The 27,351-nt window shown below is 41.4% G+C and overlaps 2 protein-coding genes across 5 annotated transcripts; one reads left to right on the top strand and one right to left on the bottom strand.

Annotated features, from left to right (window-relative positions):
* Positions 1 to 331: 331 nt before the first annotated feature.
* fbxo28 (F-box protein 28) lies at positions 332 to 8,033 on the bottom strand. Of its 2 annotated transcripts, XM_066660306.1 has the most exons (6): positions 7,873 to 8,033; positions 7,536 to 7,793; positions 5,343 to 5,452; positions 3,941 to 4,079; positions 3,312 to 3,507; positions 332 to 3,218 (listed from the first exon to the last, which is right to left on the bottom strand). In XM_066660306.1, the coding sequence occupies exons 2-6, from the start codon at positions 7,710 to 7,712 to the stop codon at positions 2,734 to 2,736; spliced, it is 1,107 nt and encodes a 368-aa protein (XP_066516403.1). In that variant the 5' UTR covers positions 7,713 to 7,793; positions 7,873 to 8,033; the 3' UTR covers positions 332 to 2,733. The 2 variants fall into 2 exon arrangements, with proteins under 2 accessions (XP_066516403.1, XP_066516402.1); XM_066660305.1 differs by having other exon boundaries at positions 7,536 to 8,033.
* A 4,323-nt stretch (positions 8,034 to 12,356) lies between these two features.
* On the top strand, positions 12,357 to 25,405 carry phf3 (PHD finger protein 3). 3 transcript variants are annotated; one of them, XM_066659743.1, is made up of 16 exons: positions 12,357 to 12,530; positions 15,043 to 15,296; positions 15,456 to 15,572; positions 16,667 to 18,080; positions 18,542 to 18,785; positions 19,805 to 19,850; positions 19,940 to 20,060; positions 20,297 to 20,453; positions 20,647 to 20,763; positions 20,861 to 20,998; positions 21,084 to 21,222; positions 21,297 to 21,510; positions 22,230 to 22,377; positions 22,461 to 22,550; positions 22,629 to 22,824; positions 23,115 to 25,405. In XM_066659743.1, the coding sequence occupies exons 2-16, from the start codon at positions 15,068 to 15,070 to the stop codon at positions 24,926 to 24,928; spliced, it is 5,184 nt and encodes a 1,727-aa protein (XP_066515840.1). In that variant the 5' UTR covers positions 12,357 to 12,530; positions 15,043 to 15,067; the 3' UTR covers positions 24,929 to 25,405. The 3 variants fall into 3 exon arrangements, with proteins under 3 accessions (XP_066515840.1, XP_066515841.1, XP_066515842.1); XM_066659744.1 differs by having other exon boundaries at positions 12,358 to 12,530; positions 15,106 to 15,296; XM_066659745.1 differs by lacking the exon at positions 15,043 to 15,296 and having other exon boundaries at positions 12,358 to 12,530.
* The last annotated feature ends 1,946 nt before the right edge of the window (positions 25,406 to 27,351 follow it).

Here is a 27,351-nt window from a genome sequence, read left to right as displayed (position 1 = left end):
TAACTAGCTCATAAGCTATTTTAAAGGTTTGATTACATTACGTTTAAATAAAACATGACTGAAATTGAAGGAGATTTTATTAGAAATGCTAACATATTTGGCATTTGATGTACAGCTAGTGAATAATATTTAATAGGGAGCAAAATGCAAGACAGCTATTATATCTATATTTGGGGTGGGGGTGGGGTAGACAGACCCCTGTGTATTCTCCAAAACGAAGGCACATTAATTCCTCTAGTACCTTTGAATATCCTTTGTGTGTGTAATATACATTTCCATAATCCTTGACGACTGAAGTTCAATTCCAGAGAAAAGGCCACTACTCTTAGGCACACACAAATCACATAGTGATGCCTTAATGTTGTTTAATATGATTCATTTTTACATTTGTAACAGTAATATGTGCAACAAACCATTTTTTCTTTGCCTGAAACAGGCAATTTACAAGATTAATTTGTCCTATTACATACATGAAACACTCCACAGTCTCAACTCTGAAGAACATTGTTTACAGTACATAGTTTTCTAAATTGAGACACAGTCTCGCATTAAGCCACAAGGTATAACGTTTGTGTGCCCTGCTTGTAACGTTAAACGTACATGCGATTCCAGATCAAGCCCTCGGTTTTGAGAGAATGCTTGAGCTTGTGTCGAGTAGTGTTGAGTATTACGAGGAGTTTGAAACGCGTCTGGAATCAGATCCTTCGATAGCTCCACACCGAATAAAAACTCTTAAATGGTCACAGGCCATGTTGGTTAGCCTTAGCCAGCTCCCCCGGCTAATTTAGGATCATCACTGACACCGATGACATAATCTGAGGACACAATAAGAATGCGAACTGGCACATGTGCTGGTCCACCACCGATCCTGAACAACTGCCATGCCCTACATACTGGGTTTTAAAGAACGACTGACTAAACGAGGGACAGGCTAAATAATACTTAGCCAAACCTTTTGTTAAGAGATTATAATGTGGCCAATAATAAACGCTGACAATGCCACTGAACATAATTAATGAATAATATTGTCATAACTGAATGTAACGAATGTTATCTCAATGCTTTACCATTGTCAAATCTATCCGGCAGTGAGTGTAGCAGTTCACTTTAAAGGATTAGCTGCTGCCGGAGGCGAAGTTGTACCCATACATGTATTTATGCGGTTGACCTTCAAAGACAGCTGTAAATAAAAGCACAAACCACTTACAAAGAATAAAAGCTTCTCTGTATATTTAAGCTACTTGAGTGTCCAGGGAAAGCTATACTTAATGGAAAGAACATTTCTGGGTTCTTTCATGGTTAACATCGGATAGGAAACGTGAAACCTAATAAGTTTGTGTTGGCCCATGTGCAACTGGTACAGCACCAACGCCCTCCAGGGCTCACTACATCACATGATTCTGAATCCACAGCCTTTAATCTTGAAGGCTCAACAGCTGTGCATGGGTTACTCAGTCACATGACCAAGGTCAATGAGGCCCAACACTTTAGATGCTCCCACCACCCCCCCTCTTTCAGAAATTTGTGAGCACAGCATGCATTGAGATTGAATTTTCAGATTTCCTACTTAATAAGGAAGAACGAATGGTCAGTTCAACGCAAGTCAACATTCAAATGAAAGCAAACATCAGCTAACGTGGCGCGCTAGACGACAACACAGGTTTTCATTCATTACTAACCACCATAGCAATATTGGGTTGACCTAACCCCTAAAACAGAACTTGAGTGGGTAAATTATGAACTTATTTCTCTGGTTGCGAGAAAAAAAACAAGACAATTTCAGTGGCAGATGTTCTTTACAAGCAAAAGAGAACCAGAACATTAATAACTTACTTTTCTAGGGACAAGTCTTTCAACAACTCTTATTGCACTGACAAGCAATTGTACATCCACAAAAACAGTGGCAGCTACAACGTAGCATCGAAACCTACAATACACAGCCTTCAGCCACCTAATTGTGCAACTGGGCAAAAACATATAACCATCTGGTGCTACATTTGCAGTAGCTGGGGATTAGTCATTTGATCGTTTCCAAATTCAGAACTCCAACAAAGTCCTTATTTTTCATCTGTATGACAAAATAAACTATTACAGGAGGCTTCATGGCATTCTCCATTTTTAAAAGCAGGGCATCTATTAGAAATGTTCACAACACATGCTATACATGAATTAGACATAATATGCTGTTGGGAGGTTCAACAGGCTACATGTTCATGTTAATGCTTCAGTCACTATATATATGATACATATGTGCTCTGTTCCACCTCTTGCTGTATGTGCAGTTGTTCCTGCAGTGTGGGAGGGAAGATCAAGCTCATGTATTTACTTTGCTGTGTAATGGATGTTTAGCTACAGCTGAATTTACAGGCTTGTCCTTTGGCGGTTTCACCACGAACCTCAGCTTCTTCTTCTCGAATATAACACCAGACGATTCCGTACGACAACAGACACAGAAGGCGAGCGTCCCCCAAAGCCATTCGCCAACAGCTCTGGGTGCGTTAGTGTATGATATGGGATAATGTAGCAGTTGGTAAAATGTGTAAAAACAAAATAAAACAAAACAAAATAAAGCTGTCAATTTCTCAATCGACCACGTCTCATGCTGTTGCTGAACATGGCTGCATGCAAAAAATAAATCTGATTGGGGAGGGAAAAAAACAACAAAAAAAACCCTGCAAAAATGAAAGGAAACTCATAAAAACAGAAAAAAAAAAACAAGGACAGGACGCCCCTCTACTTCTTGCTCCTCAGACGCTTGGAGTGACGTGGCAGGTCCAAACACTTGCGGGGCCGTTTGAGGGAAGGACCGTCCTCTGCCATCCCAGGCCCTGAGCTGACCGTACTGCCCACGGCGGAGGAGGTGGACGCTACCGCCGCTACGACAGTCGAGGAAGAGGAAGGGGATGAGGACGAGGTGGAAGGTGCCGCGGCCCCCACCGCGCTCTCCATCAGTTCTCGGAGCTTGTGCTCGAGCTCAGCCAGCCGGGCGTTTTGCTCGCCGATCACCTGCGTCTGCTCCAGCAGCTTCTGCTCCTGGTCCTGCAGCTGCTTCTGCTGCTCCAGCTGTTTCACTCGCACCTCCTGCATCTCACGCCGCAAGGCAGTCATGGAGGCGCCGTTCACCTTCACCTGCTGCTGGACCTTGGTCATCTCCGAGCGAGACGGCGTGTTCTTGGCCAGCAGTGTCATGGTGGTCAGCGACGTGGATGGCCCTGCCACTGCCGGGGTGCAAACGATGAGGATGGGGGTTATTATTGAGCAATGTTGATTTGACAAGTCACTAAAACACTGTGTATGAGCGTGGGTCTTACCGGGGGCGGAGCCTATAAGTCGTCCGGAGAGATCAGCACCTGGAAGCTTCTTCTTAAGAATGGGGACGATTTTTTCATCAAAATATTCCATAGCCATAGATGAGATGTCTCTGAGCTCCTGTAGGACCTCATGAGCTCTCTGTGGTGCTCGGGTAGAGTTTACGTAGCGCAGTACTCTGTAGATTTCATCAATCACCTGATCACAAGAGATATAAATATATGAGTTGATAAGTAACAGCATTATCAAGATTCATACTAGTTTACAGTACACTACCCACACACACAGTGTGGACATATTAAATATTCTCTGGATCAAGTGCGCCCTCTGCTGAGAGACCGTGTTTATGACTGTATTTATAATCAGATTATTGCTGCATTACCGCAGGAGACAGACACTATACTGCTACAAGATGCTGGAACAGTTCAGTGAAGATTTGATGGCATGCCGCTGTAAGAGCTTTAGTGATTTCTGGTACCAGTTTTGGATGACTAGCTATGATCCATCATTTCAGACTAAACCTCTCCACAGTTGTGTTGGTGTGTCACTGCACCTAGAGCAACTAGGGTCTGCATGCAGTCTGTATATCTCGACTGTAGTCAGAAAGTGAAAGTAAAAGGACAGCGGGTACCTTTCCAGGTATGAAGCAGCAGAGATTAGAGTCGACGTATTTCATGAAAGTCATGTTGAGCAGGGAGAGGCGTGTCTCCACCGCGGCCAAGATGTCAGCGTGGCGGGCCAGAGAGTGGTTCCTCCTCTCTGATTCTCGCCTGTTAGGAATGACAAAAAAAATACACATATTCAGGGTGCCCTCTGGACTGATTCAGCACACTCCAGTACCTTTGAAATGTATTGGGAGTCGTGTTTGTGATCCAGAGCTAATCATCCAACACAAGTACCTAACTTCATGTTTATCTGGCTGACTGCCATCAAATCATCACACTAAATGTTACACCATGAAGTGTAAGGCCCTCCCTGAAGAGCAGAAGCTGTTCCTGCCACACACGGGAGATGTGATAAGCAGGGGTCCACAAAGTGCTGCACAGTGTATACTAGGGCTCAGCTGCATGTAGAAAAACACATTTTATCTAACCGAACAAGGGGTTGGTTTTCAACACAGGCCTTCTCAAATAAGCAATGTTGACACCACTTCAAGATGTCACAGATGGCAACCATCAAGAATGCCAGTGTGAGGAAGTGTAGACAGAAGTGGGTCGCTCCTATTTAATTATTGAACCTCCTGCTACTTTAGAGATTTAGGCCTGTTCTGAAGTGTCAGCCCTGTGTTGATGTGCTGGCTCCTCTCCCTATTTTACATACAGAGTAATACACCAAATTCCCTGGGAATCTACTCTGGAGACATTACAGATTATGCCAAACAAACCTGGTCACTGCGGCACACTGTGGCATTAAAAACACCCTTTAAATCCGGAAATAACTGACAAACCCTTAATCTTCAGAGCAAGTTTGTAGACACAATCTTAGAGAATTTGCCTATTTTTAAAGGGCACCTTTTGTGGACAGCAGCTGTACGTGAGATTTTAAATCACCAAGTAAAATGTGAAGTGTTGACTAGATAACCTCATGTTAAACACAGCGGTCTTTCTGTCCGTGCATGTCAATAGAGGCTGATGCTTGTTGTTCCAATGAGCTAAAATTAGAGCTAATTGCTCAAGCTAATAGAGGAGGAAACATTAATATAAACTAATGCTTCAGCAACAAAAACACTCCACCCTCCAGATGATCAGGAGAGCACTAGTCCAAGGAGCAATGTGCTTCTGAGTAAGACTTTCCGCTCGTTTCGTAGACAAAAAAAAAAAAAAAAACACTCCTTTACTGCCACCATTGTTTTCACTGCAGGGTTATTTTTATTTGTTTTGCTATGATTGTGATTGGTTGAGAGGAATGTCTGCAGTGATTTGGAAAATACTCAACTGTGCTTTCTAAAAAGAAAATAGGGCAATACATTAAATAACAATTATACAAATTACCAGCAAAGACAAAATTCTAAATGTTTTTGCAGTAAAGCTCACCTTGGTAGCTGGGCTTTGACCTGTTTCTGACAGAGGCTGTGATAGCGCTCCACTTTGAGAAAGCCTTGGTTGAGCATGCGCTGGCAGATCATGTCCATGCGCTTGCATACCTATGAGAGAAAACAAGTTAGGCTACAGTTATATAGCGGCAGCTTTCACAACCAGAACCCACAGCCAGAAGTGGAAAACAAACAAACAAACCTGCAGTCCTATAATAAATCTAGCCTCCATTTTAGTTTGATAGGCTTTTAAATGAGCATTCCTGTGGGGCAGCAAGGTTTTCCCTAGATTCCATACTAAGAAAGTAGGTTTACACTATGTACACCTCATGGTTTAACTAACACTAGCAGTTTCTAAATATATTTAGAATTTATTATCCAACAATACCCCTTAATAATAATGCTCAGATATTATTCTACCCCTTGTATTGAACTTGTATGCACAGGTCTATGAATACGCAAATAGATTCTGCCTCTTTCAAGCAACCCTTCAGCAAAATGCATGCAGCTCAAGAGCCCCACTTCTCAAATTGTCAGGACTGGTCCATTAGATATATGAAGTAAAACAATTTGCATCTTTCTCTGGGACACTGCAGTTATACCTTGTAAATATAAACATGGTAAACAAGATAAGCCCCCCAACATTTAAACACCACCATGGACATCAATGTTGAAAACTGGTTTTCCTTTGAGAGGCTCCCCAACACAACCACATCCATTGGGTGCTGGCTAAACTTACACTAAAAAGACATTGAAGTGACTCTAAATATTAGTCTTCACTCTTCAATAATAATTTTTGGGAATACTGTGGGTTTTGTTTCCCCCCCAAGGTCACTATCTGTGTGAAACAAACATACTAAAAATGTATGAAAATATTAAACGACTATTTTGACCACCTCTTGCAAAACTCTCGCCATATTAGTGCAACATTAGAGTCTTTGACAGTGAAACTGGTTGAAATCTCCTTTGGTGTAACACCAAAATATGAGGAAGTGAAACCTTTAGATTTCAGTTCCTCTTAAACTTAGAAAGGAAACAAACACAAGCAGCACTGTAGGATGATAAGCCTTCCTTAATGCACCTTTTGCTCCAATAAAAAAACCTCAATTAATATCACTGACAACTAGACACCATTACAGAGCCACCAGGAACCAAGAGTAACCATTAACAGACCACACAGAGACCCTCTTCTTGGCTTTATGGCGTTTTTTTTTTTTATATACGATTGAAGACAAATCCTGAGGGAAACAATCAGTCAGCACCATGCCCAACTGTTTCCACTTTGTTTTTACAGCACTGCAGTTTTAGCCTCAAATAGGTGAATTCTGAAATCCGAAGATTTCTTACCTCATAAACCTACGAAACCAATCCTGTGGGTGGGTGGAGGATTATTTGCAAATTCAAAGATCCTGCACTACTTAAGTTGAAGGTGTAGAATTACCACATTCACAACCATATTTACGGCATTCGATTTAAAATAAAAATAAAAATAAAGAAAAAAAAGCCTCTTAATATAATATTTGGTTGTGCATATCTGAGATTGTGTGTGTTTGAGCTGTGACCGGAGGAGGACATTAACGTTAATGGTTTGCAGTGCTTTTAGAAAGGGGTGTATCTCACTGCAATATTTAGCAAGCCACAGTGTTTAGATTAAGACACTTCGTGATTTTAAAACCGTATGACAACAGGACAGTTACATAAATCACGACTCGGGGTAAACATTAAGATCAAATTCGAGTTGCGGAACGCGTTAAAACTCTTTGTGTTTCAAGATTTCAAGAAAAAACTGCTTTCCATCTTGCCCTGCAGAGAGAGAGAGAGGACTCCAACGGTTCTGATAAATATGAGAACAGTAAGTCTCAACTCAGCAAAGCTTTAAGTGCTTCTTGTTGAAATTTTCTATTATATTGTCTGTTCCACCTTAAACTGCAGCTGTAACTGCTGGGAAACTTAAGGTGGAACGGACATTTCCAAGGAGAAGCTGACGAACAAGAAGCCCAGTTCTGCTCAAGCTAAATTCAGGACTTATAAGTTAGTCCTTGCATATGAAGCAATATAAGGATATAACCATTTGTTTAATGGCTTGAAATAAACCAGACAGCTTCAGAAAATCTCAGAAAAAGACTGATATATAGCAGAAACTAAAGCAAGGCTAGCGGCTCTTTTGTTGTTGTTGTTGTTTGCGCTCTCTTACCAGCCTCAGAAGGCTTATCTCATCGTAGGACAGAAAGTTGAGGATGGTCTCGATGGCAACGATGGGCAGCCCCAGCAGCGGGTTGTTCTGGTGCGGTTGGTCTGGCGGTGGAGAGGGCAGACTCGGTGAAAGTGATTCGGGATCGCCTCCCTCAACTCTCTCCACTACAGCCGCCATCTTCTCTACATCAAGACTGGGGGAAGTGACGCGCCATGAAGAGTTTCCACTCGGAGGAAGTGGGAGACTCGGTACGGGGGTCTGGTAAAACACAGAGAGAGTAGACGTGAAAGCGAATATTTGATATTTTTGCATTTTGTTTTCTACTAATTTTACTCACAAGAGTTGAAGAATTAAATGGTCTTTTTCTTCTCTGAATGATCCAGATTATTCTCCACAGAATGGGTTCCTTACGTAGACGGTGCCATGTTTAAAACTAGTTTAGTTCAGAACACATCTCAGCCACTAGGTGTCAGTATATGTTAGTGATGTCATAATGTGAAGAAGACTCACTGTAGAAAAAGACTGCTCTTTTATAATCAACGTAACACAGACGTCACAATGGGATCATTACGAATAATGGGAACATTACAAAACTGAGCTACCTTTATGCGCCATAATGCAAAATAGTGAATTTTAGCCACCCGTTAATCCTATCTCTAAAACGTTGCAGTTTCAAAGCATTTGAAGTGCCTTTGGGTAAGTGTAACTTATTATTATTATTAATAATATTATTATAGAAATGCTTAGCCATGGTGCTAACTGTTAATTTCACTGATGATACATCTTCTAGAACATAAACAACACCACACAGGCAAGTTAACAAACGTACACACTTGATTTTCATTGGAGAATATCTTTAATAATATATTTATGCTCATTCATTCATTCATAGACTGAAACCGCTTATCCAGTTCAGGGTCGCGGTGGGTCTGGAGCTTATATGGAATCACTGGGCACAAGGCAGGGCGATACACACTCACACTTATGCACACTTTTGAGTCGCCAATCCACCTACCAATGTGTGTTTTTGGACCGTGGGAGGAAACTAAAGCACCCGGACCCTGGAGCTGTGCAACAGCGACACTACCTGTTGTGCCACCAAATAATTGCATTTCAAAAGCCATTCATCTGATATATTACGTCTTTGTTCTGAGGAAATAACTAATTATTTAATTATAACAATAAGAATTTTTCATTCATTTATTCATTGACTGTAGCTGATTATCCAGTTCAGGGTCACAATGGGTTCAAGCCAACTCAGAGTCACAGGGAGCAAGGCAGGAACACGCCCAGCCCTTCGCAGTGTGACCCACACTCACACATTCACTCCTATGGACACTTTTGAGTAGCCAATACACCTATCAGCATGTGTTTTTGGACCATGGGAAGAAAACTGGAGCACCTGGAGGAAACGAATGTAGATACGGGGAGAACACACCAAACTAATCACATTGAGTGGGACCCACAAACTTAGGACCCTGGATCTGTGTGACAGGGACATTACCTATTTTTATAAAATGCTAAGTAAATAATTTTAAGAAATAAGGCATTACCAAGCAGGACAACACGAATTCCATGCTATCTAAAATGGTTTATGCTGGTCTAGTAGTGATTTATCTGGTCACCCTGCATGTTCATTCTGACTGACCAGCATGCCATTGTCCACAACACATATCTTTGACATTGTGCTGGAAAAAATATGCAAAAAAAAAAAAAAAAAAAAATATATATATATATATATATATATATTTACAGAGACAAATATTACAATGTTGGCATATTATGTAAATATTATGAATACCCAGATGACATGAAGTTGCAGCAGCACTGACCCACTGTCCGTATGGCAGACTTCATTTGAGCAAAAAGTAGTCCTCAATCTGAAAATGCTCCTTTGGCGCACGACACAAAACAGCTCTGGCTCACTTCTGACAACGATATAGCTGAGATAGTCATAGCAAATGGGACGCAAGTCGAAAGTTGGTAAAGCAAGGCACTTAATGGCAACATGTGGACATAATGTGGTGCTTAGGTGGCCCTCATGTGCCATTAGTCCATGCAGCAAGAAAGCCATAAAACACTGGGCATGTGAGTCAGACCAGGGCCAGTATTATCGTGCTATCTGGGTGGTTTTGAAAAGTATGGGAAATTTAGTATCCTCTCCAGTAAATAACATGGTAAATATTACACATCCATAATATTCATTCATAGTCTGTAACCACTTATATGAAAAATTCCAATCTGGATTCAGGCAACATCATAGTACAGAGACAGCTCTAGTCAAGATAACAAATGATCTTCTTCTTGCCTCTGATCAAGGCCACGTATCCCTGTTGGTGCTTCTTGACCTAAGCGCAGCCTTCGATACAATAGACCACAATATTCACATAGAAAGGTTAGAAAACATGGTTGGAATCACAGGGACAGCCCTATTATGGTTCAAAGCTTACTTAACGGAACGTTATCAATTCGTAAAAGTAAACAATCTAAATTCAAATTATTCTAAAGTAAGATTTGGAATTCCACAAGGCTCTATTTTAGGACCATTATTATTTACATTATACATGTTACCGCTAGGCACAGTTATAAGAAACCATGACATTAACTTTCACTGTTACGCAGACGACACACAATTGTATATTTCAGCCAAGCCCGATGACAAACACAGATTAAAGAAAATAGAGGACTGTGTAAAAGACGTGAAAGGCTGGATGTTGCGTAACTTCCTCCTTCTAAACAGCAACAAAACAGAGGTCCTGCTTTTGGGTCCAAAAGTGACAAGAAATAAATTATCAGATTTAATTTTAAATCACAATGACTTTCCAGTTAAACCTGGTTCAGCAGCAAAAAATCTTGGTGTCATAATTGACCCGGATTTATCATTTGATCAACACATGGGCAGTATCACTAGGACAGCTTTTTTACATCTTCGCAATATTGCTAAGATTAGAAATGCCTTATCCCTCCAGGACGCAGAAACATTAGTACATGCCTTTATTACTTCAAGGCTTGACTACTGTAACGCACTACTGTCAGGATGCACCAGCAGCAATTTAAGAAAACTTCAACTAGTTCAAAATGCTGCAGCTAGGGTCCTCACTAAAACTAGAAAATTTGAACATATCAGCCCAGTTTTATCATCACTTCATTGGCTGCCTGTTAAATTCCGCATTGACTACAAAATTTTGTTATTAACATATAAAGCTCTACATGGGCTTGCTTCTGAATATCTTCAAGATACAATTTCCTATTATGAGCCTCCACGTTCACTCAGATCACAGAATACTGGATTTTTAAATGTTCCCAGAATTCAGAAGGCCTCAGCTGGGGGAAGAGCCTTTTCTTATAAAGCCCCCCAACTCTGGAATGATCTTCCAGAAAATGTTCGGGACTCAGACACAGTCGCAATCTTCAAATGTAGGCTAAAAACTCATTTGTTTAGTTTATCATTTGGTAGCTAATGCTCCCCCATATATAAAGGCGGCAGATCCGGGGGGTCCATGGACACAGGGAATTATAGTAAACTGAGAGGCTGGTGCTGTCGTCCCGCCGCTTCTCGCGATCACTCAGGTTTGTTGACGGTGGAGCGGAGGGATGCCAGTGTTTCAGGATGCTCCCGTGTCTGTGTGTCCTCCTGGTTCTCTCCTTTTAGTTAATGCTGTCATAGTCAGATCTGCCGGAGTCATTAGCCACACTCTGGAAATGTTCATATTTTCTACTTTACAAACACAAAACAGTTCAAAACTAATTCCATCCCTTTACATCTTTCCGAGTAAACGACTGCCCACCTGTCTGTCTGGACACTGATGGATGACTGTCGAGATCCTCCTCCAAGCTTCAGACCAGCTGCCCACGCTCCAGCAACCACCAAGTGCCTTGAAGCTGTCCCTACACTGAAGTTCTCATGGACTACTAACTATCATCACCAGTAGATTGACCAGAGGAGGATGGGTCACCCCTTGTGAGCCTTGGTTCCTCCCAAGGTTTCTTCCTCAGCTGGGAGAGTTTTTCCTTGCCACTGTCGCCCCTGGCTTGCTCACTTGAGGGTTTTACATTTGTCTTTACATTTCATGTCAAATCTTGTCTTACTGGAATTCTGTGAAGCTGCTTTGTGACAACATCAGTTGTGAAAAGCGCTATATAAATAAATTTGATTTGATTTGATTTGACTTATCCAGTTCAGGGTCACGGCACCGCCATAACAGAGGACACTTATAATACATTTACATATATAATACCATTATACCAAATAAAATATTAAAGCAACAAATAATACATTGCTGTGAATTTTAATGCACAATTATTGTTTATTTTCTGTACTTTGGAGCCAAAAAGCAAAAACAAACAAACAAACAAAACAATAAACAAAACAAAAGCAAATGTGGTAAAAATTATTTCCAGTAGTATTTAGTAAATAAACAGTAATATTGCGTTACAACAGGCACATTTTCCCCTAATCTTTAGAGGATGTGTACATAGAAAAATCAATAAAAACCTGCCATTGACCAGAAGAGCCCAAACTTATTTATACAGCAGTAAACTCCTGTGTCGGAGTCTGAAATGGCGCCCTGCTCACTTCAGGTCATAACAGAAGGCTTTCTACACCCTAAATTTAGACACTGTTTTTCAAACACAATTTGAACGACCTTCTGTTCAGCTTACAGTGCACAATATGAATGTAACAGCCTTAAGATTGTGGCCTATCCACTGCACTTTATAGTGCTTAGGTAGGGATTTGGGACTGGGCCTGTAGTTTCGTCGAGAACAAGTGCTTTAGGTGGCGGTGTTCAGTTGTAAACAGAGCTCTGGGAAAGTTGAGGGAAAACGTTAGAGCTCTAAAGCGCCCCCTCGCGCCCAGAGGCCTGCGGTTCAGATGACTTGCAGTTGGAGAGAGTGAGGGGAAGTGCGGGTCTAATCCTCAACGCAAGGCCATGGACATATTTTCAGTGTGACGGAAATATAACACCTTCTCAAACGATGCTTTTGGACAGTGAGGTAAGGGCGAGTGTTTGTGTGTGGACACCTACTGTGGCGGGTGGGCGTGGAGTTCTTCATCTCTGCACAAAAACGGCCTGGTGAGGCTGGACTAGCCGCTAACAGCGGACTTTACTATGTTTTCCCCCCAGCGGTGTGCTACTACCCTATGTCCATTTATTAAGCACGTTTACAGTGGGGAAGATAGTAATGCTTGCTTAAACTTGTGTGAGTTCGTGAATGACAACTCAGTTAAAAGGTGACTTATGGTAGCGTGGAAACGAGGGCTTTACCAGCTCCAGACCGAGGCCTCCGCCATAGGACAGAACACCAACGTTATTTCATATTATCAAACCAAACCCCTTTAGGTGTTTCTAAAGTTGGTTTTCAGCGACTAATACGACACAGAAGCCTTACGTTTTTAATCAGGTACAAGCACTGAATGAAGATACTTGCAGAAATGTGCTTGTCTCTTATTCTTAATCGTCATTCCACCTTAAATGACCGCCTGACCGCACGTTAAGTGCTGCACCATTTAAGGTGGAACGGAACACTTGGACGTGCAGCCAACTTCAGCTTCGAGGCTGGATTGTCAACTATTGCTGGGTATGTTAGAGTAATTCAGCGAATTTAAAATACTTGACTATTAGTATCTAACTACGTTTATAAATGTTAGCTAGCGATAACGAACTAATGCTGGGCTATTAAACTTAGTTCTGGTACAATTTGATAAACGTGGGTGTTTCGGGCTGGTTATGGTTGATTTTACCAGGCCTATCTCCCGTGCTGGTTTGGTACTAAAAGCTATGTCTCAAACCACATCTTATTGCACTGTACACACTACACCAGTGAATGTTTTGCTGAAGGTAGAGTTTTGGTACACTACGAAGTGCGAGACTCTAGGGTTTGAGCTACAGCCTCGGTTTGTTGTGATTCTGCCAAGGGCACCCAGCCACAACACAGAAATACTCAACCTGCTTAAGTGTAGCGTAGAGCAGAAATTGCGGTATAATATTACACGTTAACACGCTAGGCAAGTTTATCTGTAAAATAAACACAGCATAGTTTCAGTTGGCCGAAGTTGTTGCACTTTATGACGTCTTCCAGTGTGAATGAACTTGTATTTTCTCCTGAGCAAGTCTGGAAGAATGCTGAAATATTTAGTATAACGTTGATTTACCACCAGTTTTACATGTTAGAAGTATGTTCACCTTGATCAGTGATCAGGATTGGGTGGTGGATCACTGACCTGTTGGTGTATGTTGTGCTGGTAAGAGTGGATCAGACTAAGGGGTTGAAAAGCCGAAGCAGCACTGCTGGGTCTGATCCAGGTATATACCAGCATGAGACACACTAACACACCACCTCCATGTTAACGTGCTCTGCAGAGAATGATACTTCAGTGCATAATGTAAACATTATTAATGTGTTAGTGTACTGTCCACTCACCACAGCAGAATCCAGATCTTGAATGTAAGTTGCAGGAATAGCGTAGTGTAAATAATTAATTTTTGTGAATTTATATAAACCAGCGATACTAAACACGTCACCCTAGAGCAGTTTCTCTGCTCATGCATGCTGAGGTTATAAGAAGTGTTCAAGTATGAATTGCAGTCTGACTAATTATGAGATATGGAAGCCAATCAGAGAACAAACAATTTGCATATCGTTGCTTTCCAATGAAAAATGCGTATCACCGTCTTTGTCAGTTTTTATTTAACCACATCATTTAAACTCATACTGTAGGAAAATTGCACGATGAAGGAACCAATCGAAATGCTCCAGAATGATTGGAATTAGATTTTTATTTTTATTATTATTATTATTTTTAGATTGACGTCCATTTAAAGTTAAGTTTTTACCCTTCTCCTGTAAAGTGGACATTTGGGAGATGTATGTTGTTTCTGTCCAATGTTAATGCATGTACATCGCTATGATGCTCATGAACTGCCATGGTTGTTTCTGATAAATTAAACCATACCATTATCATCAGTGGACACCAGATAAGAACAACAAAGTGGGATTATGGGCCGTAAACCTGGAACGTTAAATCTAAGAATAAATCTGATTTAAGGTGTACACAGTCTTTGTTTTGGAGAATTATTTCCATAGTTGACAAATTCATTTTTAAAGCTCATGCAGATGCTTCTGTCCAATGCTGTAAGAACTGTGGCTAGAGGTGTGTAATAGATATTTTGAAGATGTCAGGTCCTGTTTTTGTAATGGGTTAATTACTAAAGCACTGAATATGAATCTACAGTCACTGAACTAAATTAAGTCACCACATCCCATCTAATTAAATTACCATTGCTTTGTAAATATGGTTATTTTTTCAGCTCTAGTTGAGGTTATATTTAAGACTTCCTGGAGTTCCGTTCACTGACAGTTGGGAAATTAATTTGAATGTGGATGCATCGCATCTAGTCTCAAAAAGTGATGAATCCCATGAGTTAGAAGTTTCTTTGAGACATCACTTAGCTGTGATAAACATTATTTTATTTAAGAGATTTTATTTCCCTGTGTCTGTTTCCAGAATAACCATAATAGCGGAAGCATTCATGGATATAGTTGGCACGTTTAATCATTTGATTCCCAGTGACCAGTTGGAAGATTCCTTATTGCTTGGACAGAACCTGGAATGCGAAGCAAGTGATGAGTTTGCAGCTGGTCCAGAAGATTCACTCAAGAACATGCTCAGTGACAAAGATCCTATGTTTGGGTCTGCCAGCACTCAGTTTCATCTCTTAGAAAACGATGAGGCCAACTTCCACCTTTCCAGCTCCACGGGTGAGAAGTGGTGATATTTAAAGGAAGCTAATTGGGATCAGTGAGCACTGGCTGAATATTTTTGATTAACCACTGATTATTAAAGTTCAGTCATTATTTAATAAACTTAAATAACAGTCAAGCATTTTAACCTCTTTGCCCGTTCTCTTGCACTTTCAGGCCATGACATGAACTCTCCAGACGTTAGCCAAACTTCTACTGCTGAGGACAGAGCTCAGCTCAGGTCTCCCCGAGGCAGGAGGAAAGCAGCCGCTCAGATGCAGAAGAAACAAACAGGTACATAAGAATGAGAGAATGAGAACAGGTACATGAGAATGAGAGAGTTTGACATGTTGTTAATAATTTAAAAAAGAGGGGCATATAGTTAAGCAGTTAGTAAAATAGCAAAATTACACCTTACAGTACCTAACATTAGGCCATAATGTTTTATCCTCAGGGCCATCCAGACATTCAGAGAAACCCTTTTGGTTCGTGTTAAATGAAAAATAGATGTCTGTAATTGCATTTTTTTAGGATTTAAAGGAAGTTTAAATGTTTAACTATTAGCATTGACTTTGGATTCAACCAAAGACCTTTTGATCTAAAAGGGTTTGGACCAATTCTGTGAGGGTGGTGGGGGGGACGTTACTCTCTAGGCCTTCTGGAAGTCTAAGATAAGTCACTGACTGTGAATATGGGTAGGTGTTTTTGTTTAAAAATAATTGTTAGAAATGGGAAAAGAGCAGCAACCACACAAGCCACACAACCCCGCCCCCCCCCAAAAAAACGTGTTTAATCTACAGGGTGAAAAAAAAAAATCCTAGAAATTAATATTTCGTACGTGTTTTGACATTTGAGGCATGAACCAAATCCTGACAGTGAGTCAATGTTTGGTTGTTATTTAAAAGATAACGTAGTAATACATATATAAAATGATCCCTTATGGCAAAAATTGATCAGTCATGTCTGATTCATGCCTCTCTAGTTTTGTGCAGAAGCTGTGAGGCCTTGGAAGCTAGCACAGAATGTGAGCTTGTAGTACACCACCACTTTACTAGTATTTGCTCACTCTTGCCTCAAGTTCAGTTGTTCATCTGAATGTGATTTTTTTTTCTCTTTTTAAACAGTATTCTGATTTTGTATAGCACTGTTAGACTGTTATCTATGTAAATTGACAGTATTTGCATATTAATAAGTGTCAGAAACCATTTTAATGCCTGAATATTTGGGAGCAATGGATTAATTATCTTATACTCATCTCACTGTACACTGTGAAGAATAACTTACTTCAAGCATCAAAGGGTAGACAATGTCTTTAAAATAAAAAGCCCTAGCTCTTTAAACCTCAATTACATCTTCAGTGGTGACAGTTCTTTTCTTAACTTTCTCAGGGACCAGAGGCAGAGGCCGGGGCAGGGGCAGAGGTGGAATGACAAGGGGCGTAGGTCCTTGGAGAGGAGTCTCGGCTGGAACACAGTGTAGAAGATTTGGTCGGAGAGCAGGAGAAAATCCAAACGAAGAGCCCGCCACAAGCAGCAGCTCGCTAGATGACAGTAATGCAGAGAAACGGGAAGCCTTGCTCAGCCGTCGGTTTAATGTCCATGAGGTTGACCCATCCATGAATCCTGTGGTTGTGTTGAGGCGATTAACGGTCACTGTGGGGGGCTACAAAATTGAACTGTTGCCTGGACCATCTCACACCTCTGGAACATTTGCCCCAGGTGCTCTTGAGGCTTTGAGTGTCCAGGATGATTCAGTGACAGCTGATAGCATTGGGTTTGAGTTGGGGCAGAACCAGGCACTTGATGTGCATTCTGCTCCTGAGGTTGTGGGAGAACTTAATGTCAGTGAGAACGTGGACAATGATGTGCCTATGGAATTTGGGCCATACGTGAATCCAAATGATGTTCAAGACTCCAATGGTGCTCTACCTTTCAAACCCAGCTCAACAGAAGTGACCGTGAACACCAAAGTCAGTGATGAAAATGAGGCTGACAAGCCAAGTGTCTGCAAAACGCAGAACAACAATGGCACAACGGACAAACCAACTAACAAAAATGGTGCAGACGACACACCCACTAACAAGAATGGCACAACAGAAAAGCCCACTAACAAAAATGGCACAGTGGAGAAACCTACTGCCAAAAAGCTACTGAAACCCAAGCAACCACTGTCTGTAACCAAAAACAAGCAAGCAGAAAAGCAGCCAGAACTTGCCAAACCTGGTATCTTGCAGAAGGGGTCCAAACAACATCTTAAACAAGATAAAAAGTTGCAGAAAAGTACAGAAGAAAATGTGCAAAATGTAAAAAGCAAGCCAGATGGGACAAGCTTAAAACGGCCAGGCGTTCCTCAAACACCAAAACCAGCTTCAAAACTGCACAAAGTCCGTCAACCTGAAAAGCAAAACAATCCCACCATTCCAGCTTCTCCGAAGACAAACAGAAAACCATCCTCTGATTCCAGTCCCAGCACAAAGGCAGGTACAGATAAATCTCCTCATTCTGTAAAGAAACCCCAAAATCTGCCACAAGTGGCTGTCAAATCAAGCCAGCCCGTGAAGGACAGCCCAGCAGAGGAGGAGCTGGAGAAGATGAAAGTCAAGAAACCGGACAAGATCTTGCAAAGACAGAGGAGCAGAAACAGCAGGAGTATTTCTGTTGATGAACCTCAACTGTTCATCCCTGATAATGCTCCTGTGGTCAAGAAAGGATCTGCAGAGGGTGATCCTCAAGCTGCTTCTGAAAATGAGGTGGCGTGGGATAGCAAACTTTGTGGATTATGCAAGAAACCTCATAGCAATAGGTATGTTGATATTAGTCCATTCAGTGTTTGTTTGTACTGCTTAGTCTACTTGCACATTACAGCCAAAGGTTTACACACATGCCCATCCAAACGTTTTGTGAAATTAAAGGTATTAATGAACAGGTTGCTGGCCAAGAGATCATTAATGAGGTTAAGTGCTAATCTTTAATTATTGGATCCCAAAAGCCAACTTATTCTAAAGTTTTTTTTCTTCTCTCTAGAAAACACAGCCTTGGCATTAGGAATGGTGTCCTTAAATCTTTTTTCTGTGGACATTATAGTAGCTGTGTGTGTTACATTTAAGTCCATAAGTCTATATGTCCACTACATTGAGGTCATAGTGTATCAAACCTCAAATAACTTACAACAATCATACAATATGCTCTAAAAATCGCTACCTTATACACTAAGTTACTGGCCAAATTAAAGCCATGAATGAAACAAGCTGGATGTGTTTTCAGGTTCATGGTAGGCTGTGGACGCTGTGATGACTGGTTCCATGGTGACTGTGTGGGACTGGACCTGGCTAAAGTACAGCAGATGGAGAAGGACGACCAAGAGTATGTGTGTCTTAAGTGCTGTGCCGATGAGGAAGGGAAAGGGGACACCCAGACAACAGACCAATTGGACACCAAGTCTACACCAAAACAGAAGCAGGCACAGGATCCATCCATCACCACAGGAGGAATCCGTCCCTTTCGAAAAGTAAAAATGTTTCCTGTTCCTGCACCAAAATGTTTAATAATATTGTTTTTGTATTTTCCTTTTAAGTAACTTAAAAAAAACCACCTTTCTATTAGGATCTAAAATGACAAATATTTTATCTGTATATTTGTAATGAGGACAGCCAGTTTGATCCAAATAGACTTGATAAGAATAGTGTAATATTAGCAATGTATTATTAATGAACATGGTTATTACTAAAACTGAAAACAAAACAGGACCAAAATAATAAGATAAATGCAGTGAAATACACCACATAATTGATCCATGTTAGATTTAACAGAACGAGTTTGTCCAACATTAGGAACGCACCAGGGTGAGTTAATTTTTTATTCTGGTTACATAGCCTGGGGCTTTGTATCACTGCATGAGGTCTTACTTGCTAACAATAGTCCCGTTTCAATTAATAGAAGGCTTAGTAAGGCTTGTGCAGAGAGTAAGATCAGGGAATAACCAAAACCATGTAGTACGTAGTTGATTTACCTTTTTTGTTTTTACCTCATTTGTATGCACATCACAGATCAAGAAGCACCTTTGTAAAAGAGTTTAAGCTTCTATGATTTACTCCTGGGGCGGCACGGTGGCGCAGCAGGTAGTCCTGGAGGTTGTGGGTTGGATTCCCGCTCCGGGTGACTGTCTGTGAGGAGTTGGTGTGTTCTCCCCATGTCCGCATGGCTTTCCTCCGGGTGCTCTGGTTTCCTCCCACGGTCCAAAAACACACGTTGGTAGGTCGATTGACGACTCAAAAGTGTCCGTAGGTGTGTGTGTGTGAGTGAATGTGTGAGTATGTGTGTGTTGCCCTGTGAAGGACTGGCGCCCCCTCCAGAGTGTATTCCCGCCTTGTGCCCAATGATTCCAGGTAGGCTCTGGACCCACCGCGACCCTGAACTGGATAAGTGCTTACAGATAATGAATGAATGAATGATTTACTCCTTTGGGCTAAGTGTATGTATGTTTGGGAGACAGCTGTCGAATGTAATTGTTCTCTGAATTTGATCCAGGATTCGGGAGACAGAAGATCATCATCAGAATCTGCATCAAAAAGTGGTAAGAGACTCCTTTAACTTGCATTAGATGAGAAAGCCTTTTATCACGTCTGAAGCTCATTGAACTTGGGGCAATTCTGTTGTTTTCAGGGTCAAATATGAAGCATGACATCAAGAAAGGTAAAGTCTCTCCTGCAAGCTTAAAGAAACCATCCACAGGGCAGATTAGAAGAAGTGTCCGTGATTCACTAGAGGAGATTCTTCTGAAAAGGTATGGAAGTGCTTAAAGAATTTACAAGCTATTGACTACTTAGTTGATGAATGCTGAATATGCATATTGGTCATATTCTAATCACAGATATATTCTTTCACTTGCCACATAAGTACATGTGTAATCATTAAATTGTTCAAATAAATTCTTGTCTGTTTAATTAAAATAAATTTACTATTATAGTTATAATTTACTTTCATTGATAGAGGTTTTCTCTTTTTTTTTTTTTTTTCCAGGCTGAAAGAGTCAGACTTGAAGATTCCAACAGAGAAGCCTGTCGAACTGGCAAAAAGGACGGAAAAAGAGCTGTTTGCTCTGTTCCAGGGTGTTGATAGCAAGTACAAAAACAAATACCGAAGCTTGATGTTCAACCTCAAAGACACGAAGAATAACGTAAGGGCTTTTTATATCATTACTTTGTTCTCAGAATTTGGCCAACACTGAAGTACTTGGGCTTTATGGATTCTTCTTTTAAATATGATATCAGGTAGTGCTGAATGAGCTGGGGAAATAATTGCAATTTTTGCTGATCAATATTACTGTTGTGATTTAAACTGCATAAACATGAGTGCACTATCTCTTTTAGGTGTTATTCAAGCGAGTTATCAAGGGGGAGGTGTCTCCAAGAGATTTGGTTCGTATGAGTGCAGAAGAACTAGCTTCCAAAGAACTGGCTGCTTGGAGACGAAGAGAGAATCGACATGTAAGTTACAACCACAAATGTTTTAAAGCAACCACTGTAGACGTAACATTTCTAAAGATAAGTTTGAAATGGAGCTCACAACCAATTCTGTTTCCAGACGATTGAAATGATAGAAAAAGAACAGCGAGAAGTAGAGAGACGTCCAGTAACCAAAATCACACATAAAGGAGAGATTGAAATTGAGAACCAGGAACCTGCAAAAGCCCCTGAGTCAATAGAGCCCGTAGAGGTCATGGTAAGATGGAAGACATTCACTTCTTTAACTGATATAAGGCTCTTTCACCATGACACTGTAAAAGACTTTCCTGATCTCCCTACAGTCAGAGCCTGCTCCTAAACCAGTTGTAGTATGTGAGGAAAAACCTCCAGATTCAAAGCCAGAGAGCCCCAAGAAAAGTAAAGATACAACAAGCTTGCACAAGTCTCATCTCTTTGACCTCAACTGCAAGATCTGCACAGGTAACACAAGTACACATCGCAGTTATTGTAAACAGTACAATAGGCTCGTTTTGAATAACACCATTTTCTATAAGGTCGAATGGCTCCACCTGTGGAGGAGGCCACCACTAAGGTTGTGAAAGTGGCTACAACAGTGATTCGAAGGCAGTCTACAGCCACAGAAAGTGACAACCAACAGGCCACACCGATATCTCCACCAGCACCATCAGCACTGGCGGACGACTTGTCCCTGAGAGCCCTGGAAGAGGGTCTCCTCAACTCTAGTATCTTTCCAGCTTATGAGTCAAGGTAAGAATGTTTTAATAAAATAACTGCAGTTTATGAACATAATTTTACATGGAAAACAGATTTGCACAATAGGCCAGTGGAGGTCCAGGCTTTTGATCCTACTACACAACCTCATATTAGACCAATGACTTATCAGGAACTGGATATTCACAAGTCAGAACCTTTTCAACCTGGAGCACCCTTGCCTTTCAGATTTTAGTGTGCTCTTTGCTCTAACAAGCCCAGTTAAACCCAGGAATGTGTTACTTAGCTGATTTCTTGGAGGTGGTGTCTAAGAGGAAGGAAAAAGTAAAAAGGCAGAGGATGGATATTTAATAAACATATTTAGAAGTGTGGATATAAGCAACTATAGATTGGTAGCATTGTAGCCAATCATACTAACCTTCTTATCAGTCTAAACGTTGACCCTGTTTCAGAGTTCAATCCTCTGTGTTGCCTCAGTCATGTGAGGCCTGTGGTCCTAGAGTGTACAACTGGCCTTGATCCCTCCCCTACCTTCCCATATCTCTGCACACTGTGCTAGACAACATGGGTCTCTCAGTTTTATCTTTTAAACAAGCATTCTGTTAGCAGCACTGTTTGTGTGCGTAACAGAACAGGATATGTCCATTGGTACAGAATGCTCAGGGACGGTTGTCTGGGTAAAAATCCTTAAAAGTTATTCAAGGCTTCCTCTTCAAGAATTTCAAGAATGTAATTAAGGCACTGTTTTCCTACAGGTCAGAAAGTGCGAATAGTAAAGAAGATACAGTTGCATTCCTTGCCAATCTGCAGAGTTTATGGAACGGATATGTAGACATGCCAGCGGTAGCTCGGTTCCTTACGAAAGCATACCCAGTTTCAGGATCATTAGACCACCTATCTCAGGTATGTATTAACGAACATACACCGTGTCATTTTGAGGACTGAATTTAGACAAAGACACTCACTTTCCTATGGTTATGTCCCAGGATCTGCCTGACAACATCCAGGTGGGTGGACGAATCTCCCCCCAAATAGTCTGGGATTATGTTGAGAAAATTCGTGCCTCGGGTACCAAGGTAAGAAATGACTACATTGTTGAAACTTGCATTTGTCAGTAAATAACTGATGACACTGTATATTTGTCAATTTTTCAGGAAATATGTGTCATTCGCTTAACACCTGATACAGAAGAAGATGAAATATCATACACCTTGCTGTACGCTTATTTCAGTAGTCGCAGGAGATACGGTGTTGTCGCTAACAACCGCAAACAAGTTAAAGACATGTATCTCATTCCTCTCGTCTCCTCTGAAAAAATCCCTCACCAAATTGTTCCATTTGATGGACCTGGTAAGTTGTCTTCTGTTTTACCGTTTACCTTTTTATGTCAAGTTTTCAATTGTATGATCATTGTCATCTGATTTGTAGATGCCTCATAGCCTAATGTTGAATTGTGATTTATACCAAACGAATAGTTAAAACAGACTTGCAGTATACTAGAATTAAACGTAATTCCTATAAGGGCCTATATTTCACCAAAATATAAGCTATATGTTTACACATTAGCTTATATGCACTCAAGTCACATCACTACACTCATGCTGATTGCCAGCCATTAAAGATTTTGTCTGATACAACAGGGTTGGAAACAAATCGTCCAAATCTTCTTCTTGGACTTATCATTCGCCAAAGGCCAAAGAGGGACTTCGGGGTCATCCTACCAAGTGATGTTAGTGAAGCTCCAGAATTCTCAGTGGAAAACAAACCTCAAGTAGATCCTGTCCCCAAAACTGGCCTGGCCCAGGATGAAGAGAAGAACTTCCCAAGCACTTTGGGTCGGATACCTAAAAAGGAAACTGAAAGCCTTGTCAAACCCACTGCTGAGGAGACAGATGATGATGAGAATGTGTCATTGCGATTCCTCCCTGGAGTACTGACACAGCCCAAATCTGAGAAGACTCTTCCTGAAGATGACGAGGTAAAGAACAAAACCAGTGGCACCGTCAATCAGACCTCTGCCACTGATGGTGCCACTTCAGGAAGCATCACTCCCAAAACCCCCACCACCCCGAGACTTGATCGTTTCATCATCAAGAAGAAGGAGCCCAAACCTGTCAAAACAGAGGAAAAACCATCCACCTCAAACGCCGAGACGAGCTCACAAGAGAAAGAGAAAGAAAAAGAAAGCAGGGGTACAAGTGGAGTGATATTATCTCTGAAGGATAAGCCAGGAGATGTTTCAACTGAGGTGTTTCTCTCTAGCCTTTCAGGACAGCGCAAGACTGAACCTAACAGTGCTGAAACACAAGGTGATACTAATGAAAAATCAAGTGAAGGAACAGATCCGCCCCTTGCATCTTCAGCTGTTTCAGAGCAGTCTGCAGGTGATAGCACTGAAGTTGCTCCCAGTAATGAAACTGTGCTAAGCCCAGTTCAGACCGAGAAGCCAGATACAGCTGAACTGAAGGTAACCAGTGTATCAGAACCGGAAGAGGCAAAGCAGCAAACCTTGAACTCAGATGTTGCACAACCAAATGCCACTCAGTCTGCACCAGCAGAGCCTTCACCAGTCATGAAGCCGCCACCGTCACAGCCAGAATTCAAAGTTGTGGAAGACATCCAGACCATCAGCACTATCTCCTCTTCGGGCAAAAACGAAGTTCTGAAGCAAACAAGGCCACGTCCAAGTTCTTTCAATGCTGCAATCCACGGCCCTCCTCCAGGTACATTTCCTCCTTATCACAGTGGGCCACCTGAGCACATCTACCATCCAGCACCAAGCTACCCACCCCAGGTCCCATCAAGTCCGGCACCATTTCTGCCTTTACATCAGCAACCTCCTGCGCCTTTCAGCTACCCTCCTGGTCCACCCCCTCCAATAATGTTCCCCCAGACGAATCCCGTTAATCAAATGCATGCCGTTCCACCTTGGTCTCCGCCAGTCCCTCCTCAGGCTTGTTTTCCACAACCTGTCCCGGAGGCAGTCGCTGGGCCGCCATTGTCTTTTGCAACCTCGAGGTTCCCCGATTCCTCCTTGCCTCCTAAAAGGGACGAGAAGGGTACGGAGTCCAACTATGACGACCCCTGGGACAGGCAGTCCAGACGTGTGGAGAAGGACGAGAGAGACCACTACGGAAGGCACAGGCATAAGAGTCGGCACCACGAGCGTGAGAAGCACAGGGCGAGGAGCCGAAGCCAAAGCCGGAGCAGGAGCAGAAGCAGGAGCAAAAGCAGGAGTAGGAGTAGAAGCCGAAGCCGGAGCAGAAGCAAGCACAGGCACAAGAGCAGGCATTCAAGAGATGACCGGCATGGGGAGAAGAGGAAAGAGAAACATCTCAGCAGCCATCATCACAGAGAAAGGGACAGGGATAGAGACCGGGACAAACGCAGACGAGACTCTGATCATGAGAAACACAGGAGAGACTCGAGAGACTCAAGAGAAGGGCACTCGTGATGTTTATAGTCGATCCGTTCAGCACCACTGACCCAGCGTGTTCCCTGTTTTTTACTACAGTTATTTATACTATTCAACAGCAGCTTTTTATAAGATTGAATGATTTTAGGTTTTAGTTGGTTCCTGTTTTGAAATCAGAATTGAATTTTACTTTATTACTTTGTGAAGACTAATTTCCAACCTGAAGTCAGCCGTTTCTGAAGAAATCAAAATGGTGAACTACTGTTTTAAAAGAAAGTAATACTAAGAGTAAAACATGTCATGAAACATTATTTTCCATCTGCCTTTTTTTTAATCAGGGTTTTATTTTTTCTTGTTTTCTTTTTAAATAACCCTCTTAAATATTTTCTATTTGTGTTGTACGACATTGTCTTTGTACATTTTGGCTTGTCATATTAGAGAAAAAGTGTGCCTTCTGCACATTGTGTTTATGTACAGTTCATAAAATCTTTTTATTGTTGATAGCAAAAATGATAATAAAACCTTTGGTAATTAAAAATGCCATGACTACATTAATGCAACTAGGCACAAAGACAAAGTTCTATTGTCCATTTAAGACAGTGAGCAGTTTGTTCTGGAGGAGGTGGGGAATAAAGAACAGCGAGTGAATGTATAAACTTGACATGAGGTTAGCACCTTGAAAGAAAGAACATTCTATTTTTGGATTCTGCTGAAAACAACAGTTAGTTTATCCACAAGAGCACCTGCAAAACATTTACTAAATGATCACTGCCTAAAGTCCAGGGGTGAGTTTTGGCCCAGTCAGATGTCCACAAAGAAAGTGGCATTTGTCATTCATTACGGTTATAGTGGCACAACAGGGTTCAGTAAATAGTAATGTTTGACGAAGTGTCCATTTTTGCTTCTAACAAACAACAGTTCTTAGTGTGTTATGACATAATTACCAAACAGATAAAACATGGCTGGAGAATCCTTAGAGATTCTTGTGTTTAAAAAAAGTATACATCCATAGGTTTGTAGAAGAGCTAATGAGTGCTTTTCATTGCTGCAATATACAGATTGCTTAAGCTCCATATCTATGCACTGCCATTAGAATGGGAATCATTGTCCAACTGTGGGTAGAGGGGTATTAATCCCTTAGAGCTAGGTCTTCGTTCTCTGGACTGAGCAACATTTCATGGATGAATCAGAGTGGCATTTTTGATTCTGTGTTAATTTACGAATATTCAGAATAATCAAAACAATAATGTTATCCAATCCATTATATGTTCCAATCTTGTGCTCCGGACCCACCGCAACTCAACTGAACAAGCGATTACAGACACTTAATGTACTTTAAAAGATTTTAAAAGCCCTAATACTCAAATCTTGCAATAACTCTCATCACTGTAGCAACGTAAACAATGCAATTTGAGTAGTGATGTTGAGAGAGGAAAAAAAAAGCACAAGAGGCTAGCCTGGGACAAACAGATGAGATTTGAGAGGTGGCCAGCAACAAATCTGTAGTCTGTACCTGTAATGTACTGAAGATCTGTCTTCTATGCTGCCAAATGATAGCCACAAAGAGGTGGTGTTGCTGGCCAAAACCATTGCTGGCTGCATGCAGTGGAGACACAGTGTGCTGTTTCTCAGGGTGAAAATGCTGGTGTGGAGCCAGTGGTACAGAACTCATTTGTCTGCTAGTGATTTTAAACTAGTCTGGATGCTAGAGGTTCTATGGAAGCCGTAAAAAAAGGGCTTGGTTTTACATGTGTCTTCATTTACTGGTGATGACAATGTGTTTGTTTTATTTTCATTTATTTAGACATCTAGCTCTAAAGCCCTTTAAAAGCCATTAAAAGACATGACACAAAGTAATGCCCTGCGTTCAAACTCATTGTAATATATTTGTGGGTGGCCATTTTGGAAAGTAGTAATAAATAGAGATGGCAGGAAAATTCACAAACAAAATCTGTACAAACTCTCACATACTAGTCTTATGACTAGGCCTTGTTCTGATAATACAGGGGGTTCTCGACTTACGACATTGATTTTCGGTGTAAGTCGGAACATATGTACATACTGTATGTAAATAACATACTGTAAGCTCTTATCCTATCCTAACACAGTAATTATCAAAAAAACACCTCGGTCCCGAGCTGCGTAACCGTGTTTTCTTCTGCCGCGCACACCAAACACGAAGTTCGTGTTAAAAAATTTATGACGCAAAACCACTTAAGTTGAAACAACGCTTTATACAGTAAATTGGAGATGTGTCGTAACCAAGAAACATCGTAACTCGGGACTGACGTAACCGGAGGACCTCCTGTATATAATTAAAAAATAAATGTTTATGTGGTGATAATAGGGCGGCACGGTGGTGCAGCAGATAGTGTCGCAGTCACACAGGGACTTGGAGGTTGTGGGTTCGAGTCCCACTCTGGGTGACTGTGAGGAGTTTGGTGTGTTCTCACCGTGTCCGC

The sequence above is a fragment of the Hoplias malabaricus genome, chromosome 2 (genome assembly GCF_029633855.1).
Source record: "Hoplias malabaricus isolate fHopMal1 chromosome 2, fHopMal1.hap1, whole genome shotgun sequence".
NCBI lineage: Eukaryota > Metazoa > Chordata > Actinopteri > Characiformes > Erythrinidae > Hoplias > Hoplias malabaricus.
This window is presented reverse-complemented; position numbering and strand designations above follow the sequence as displayed.

What these genes read in the sequence shown, in the direction of transcription:
- phf3 (XM_066659743.1), top strand. Translation starts at nt 15,068, where the DNA reads ATGGATATAGTTGGCACGTTTAATCATTTGATTCCCAGTGACCAGTTG. An exon ending in AAGAAACCTCATAGCAATAG is followed by an intron (nt 18,081 to 18,541) that starts GTATGTTGATAT and finishes ATGTGTTTTCAG; the next exon opens with GTTCATGGTAGGCTGTGGAC. An exon ending in GACGAAGAGAGAATCGACAT is followed by an intron (nt 20,764 to 20,860) that starts GTAAGTTACAAC and finishes TTCTGTTTCCAG; the next exon opens with ACGATTGAAATGATAGAAAA.
- fbxo28 (XM_066660305.1), bottom strand. Translation starts at nt 7,847, where the DNA reads ATGCAAAAATATCAAATATTCGCTTTCACGTCTACTCTCTCTGTGTTT. An exon ending in AGATAAGCCTTCTGAGGCTG is followed by an intron (nt 5,453 to 7,535) that starts GTAAGAGAGCGC and finishes TTTCTCTCATAG; the next exon opens with GTATGCAAGCGCATGGACAT. An exon ending in ACTTATAGGCTCCGCCCCCG is followed by an intron (nt 3,219 to 3,311) that starts GTAAGACCCACG and finishes GCACCCCGGCAG; the next exon opens with TGGCAGGGCCATCCACGTCG.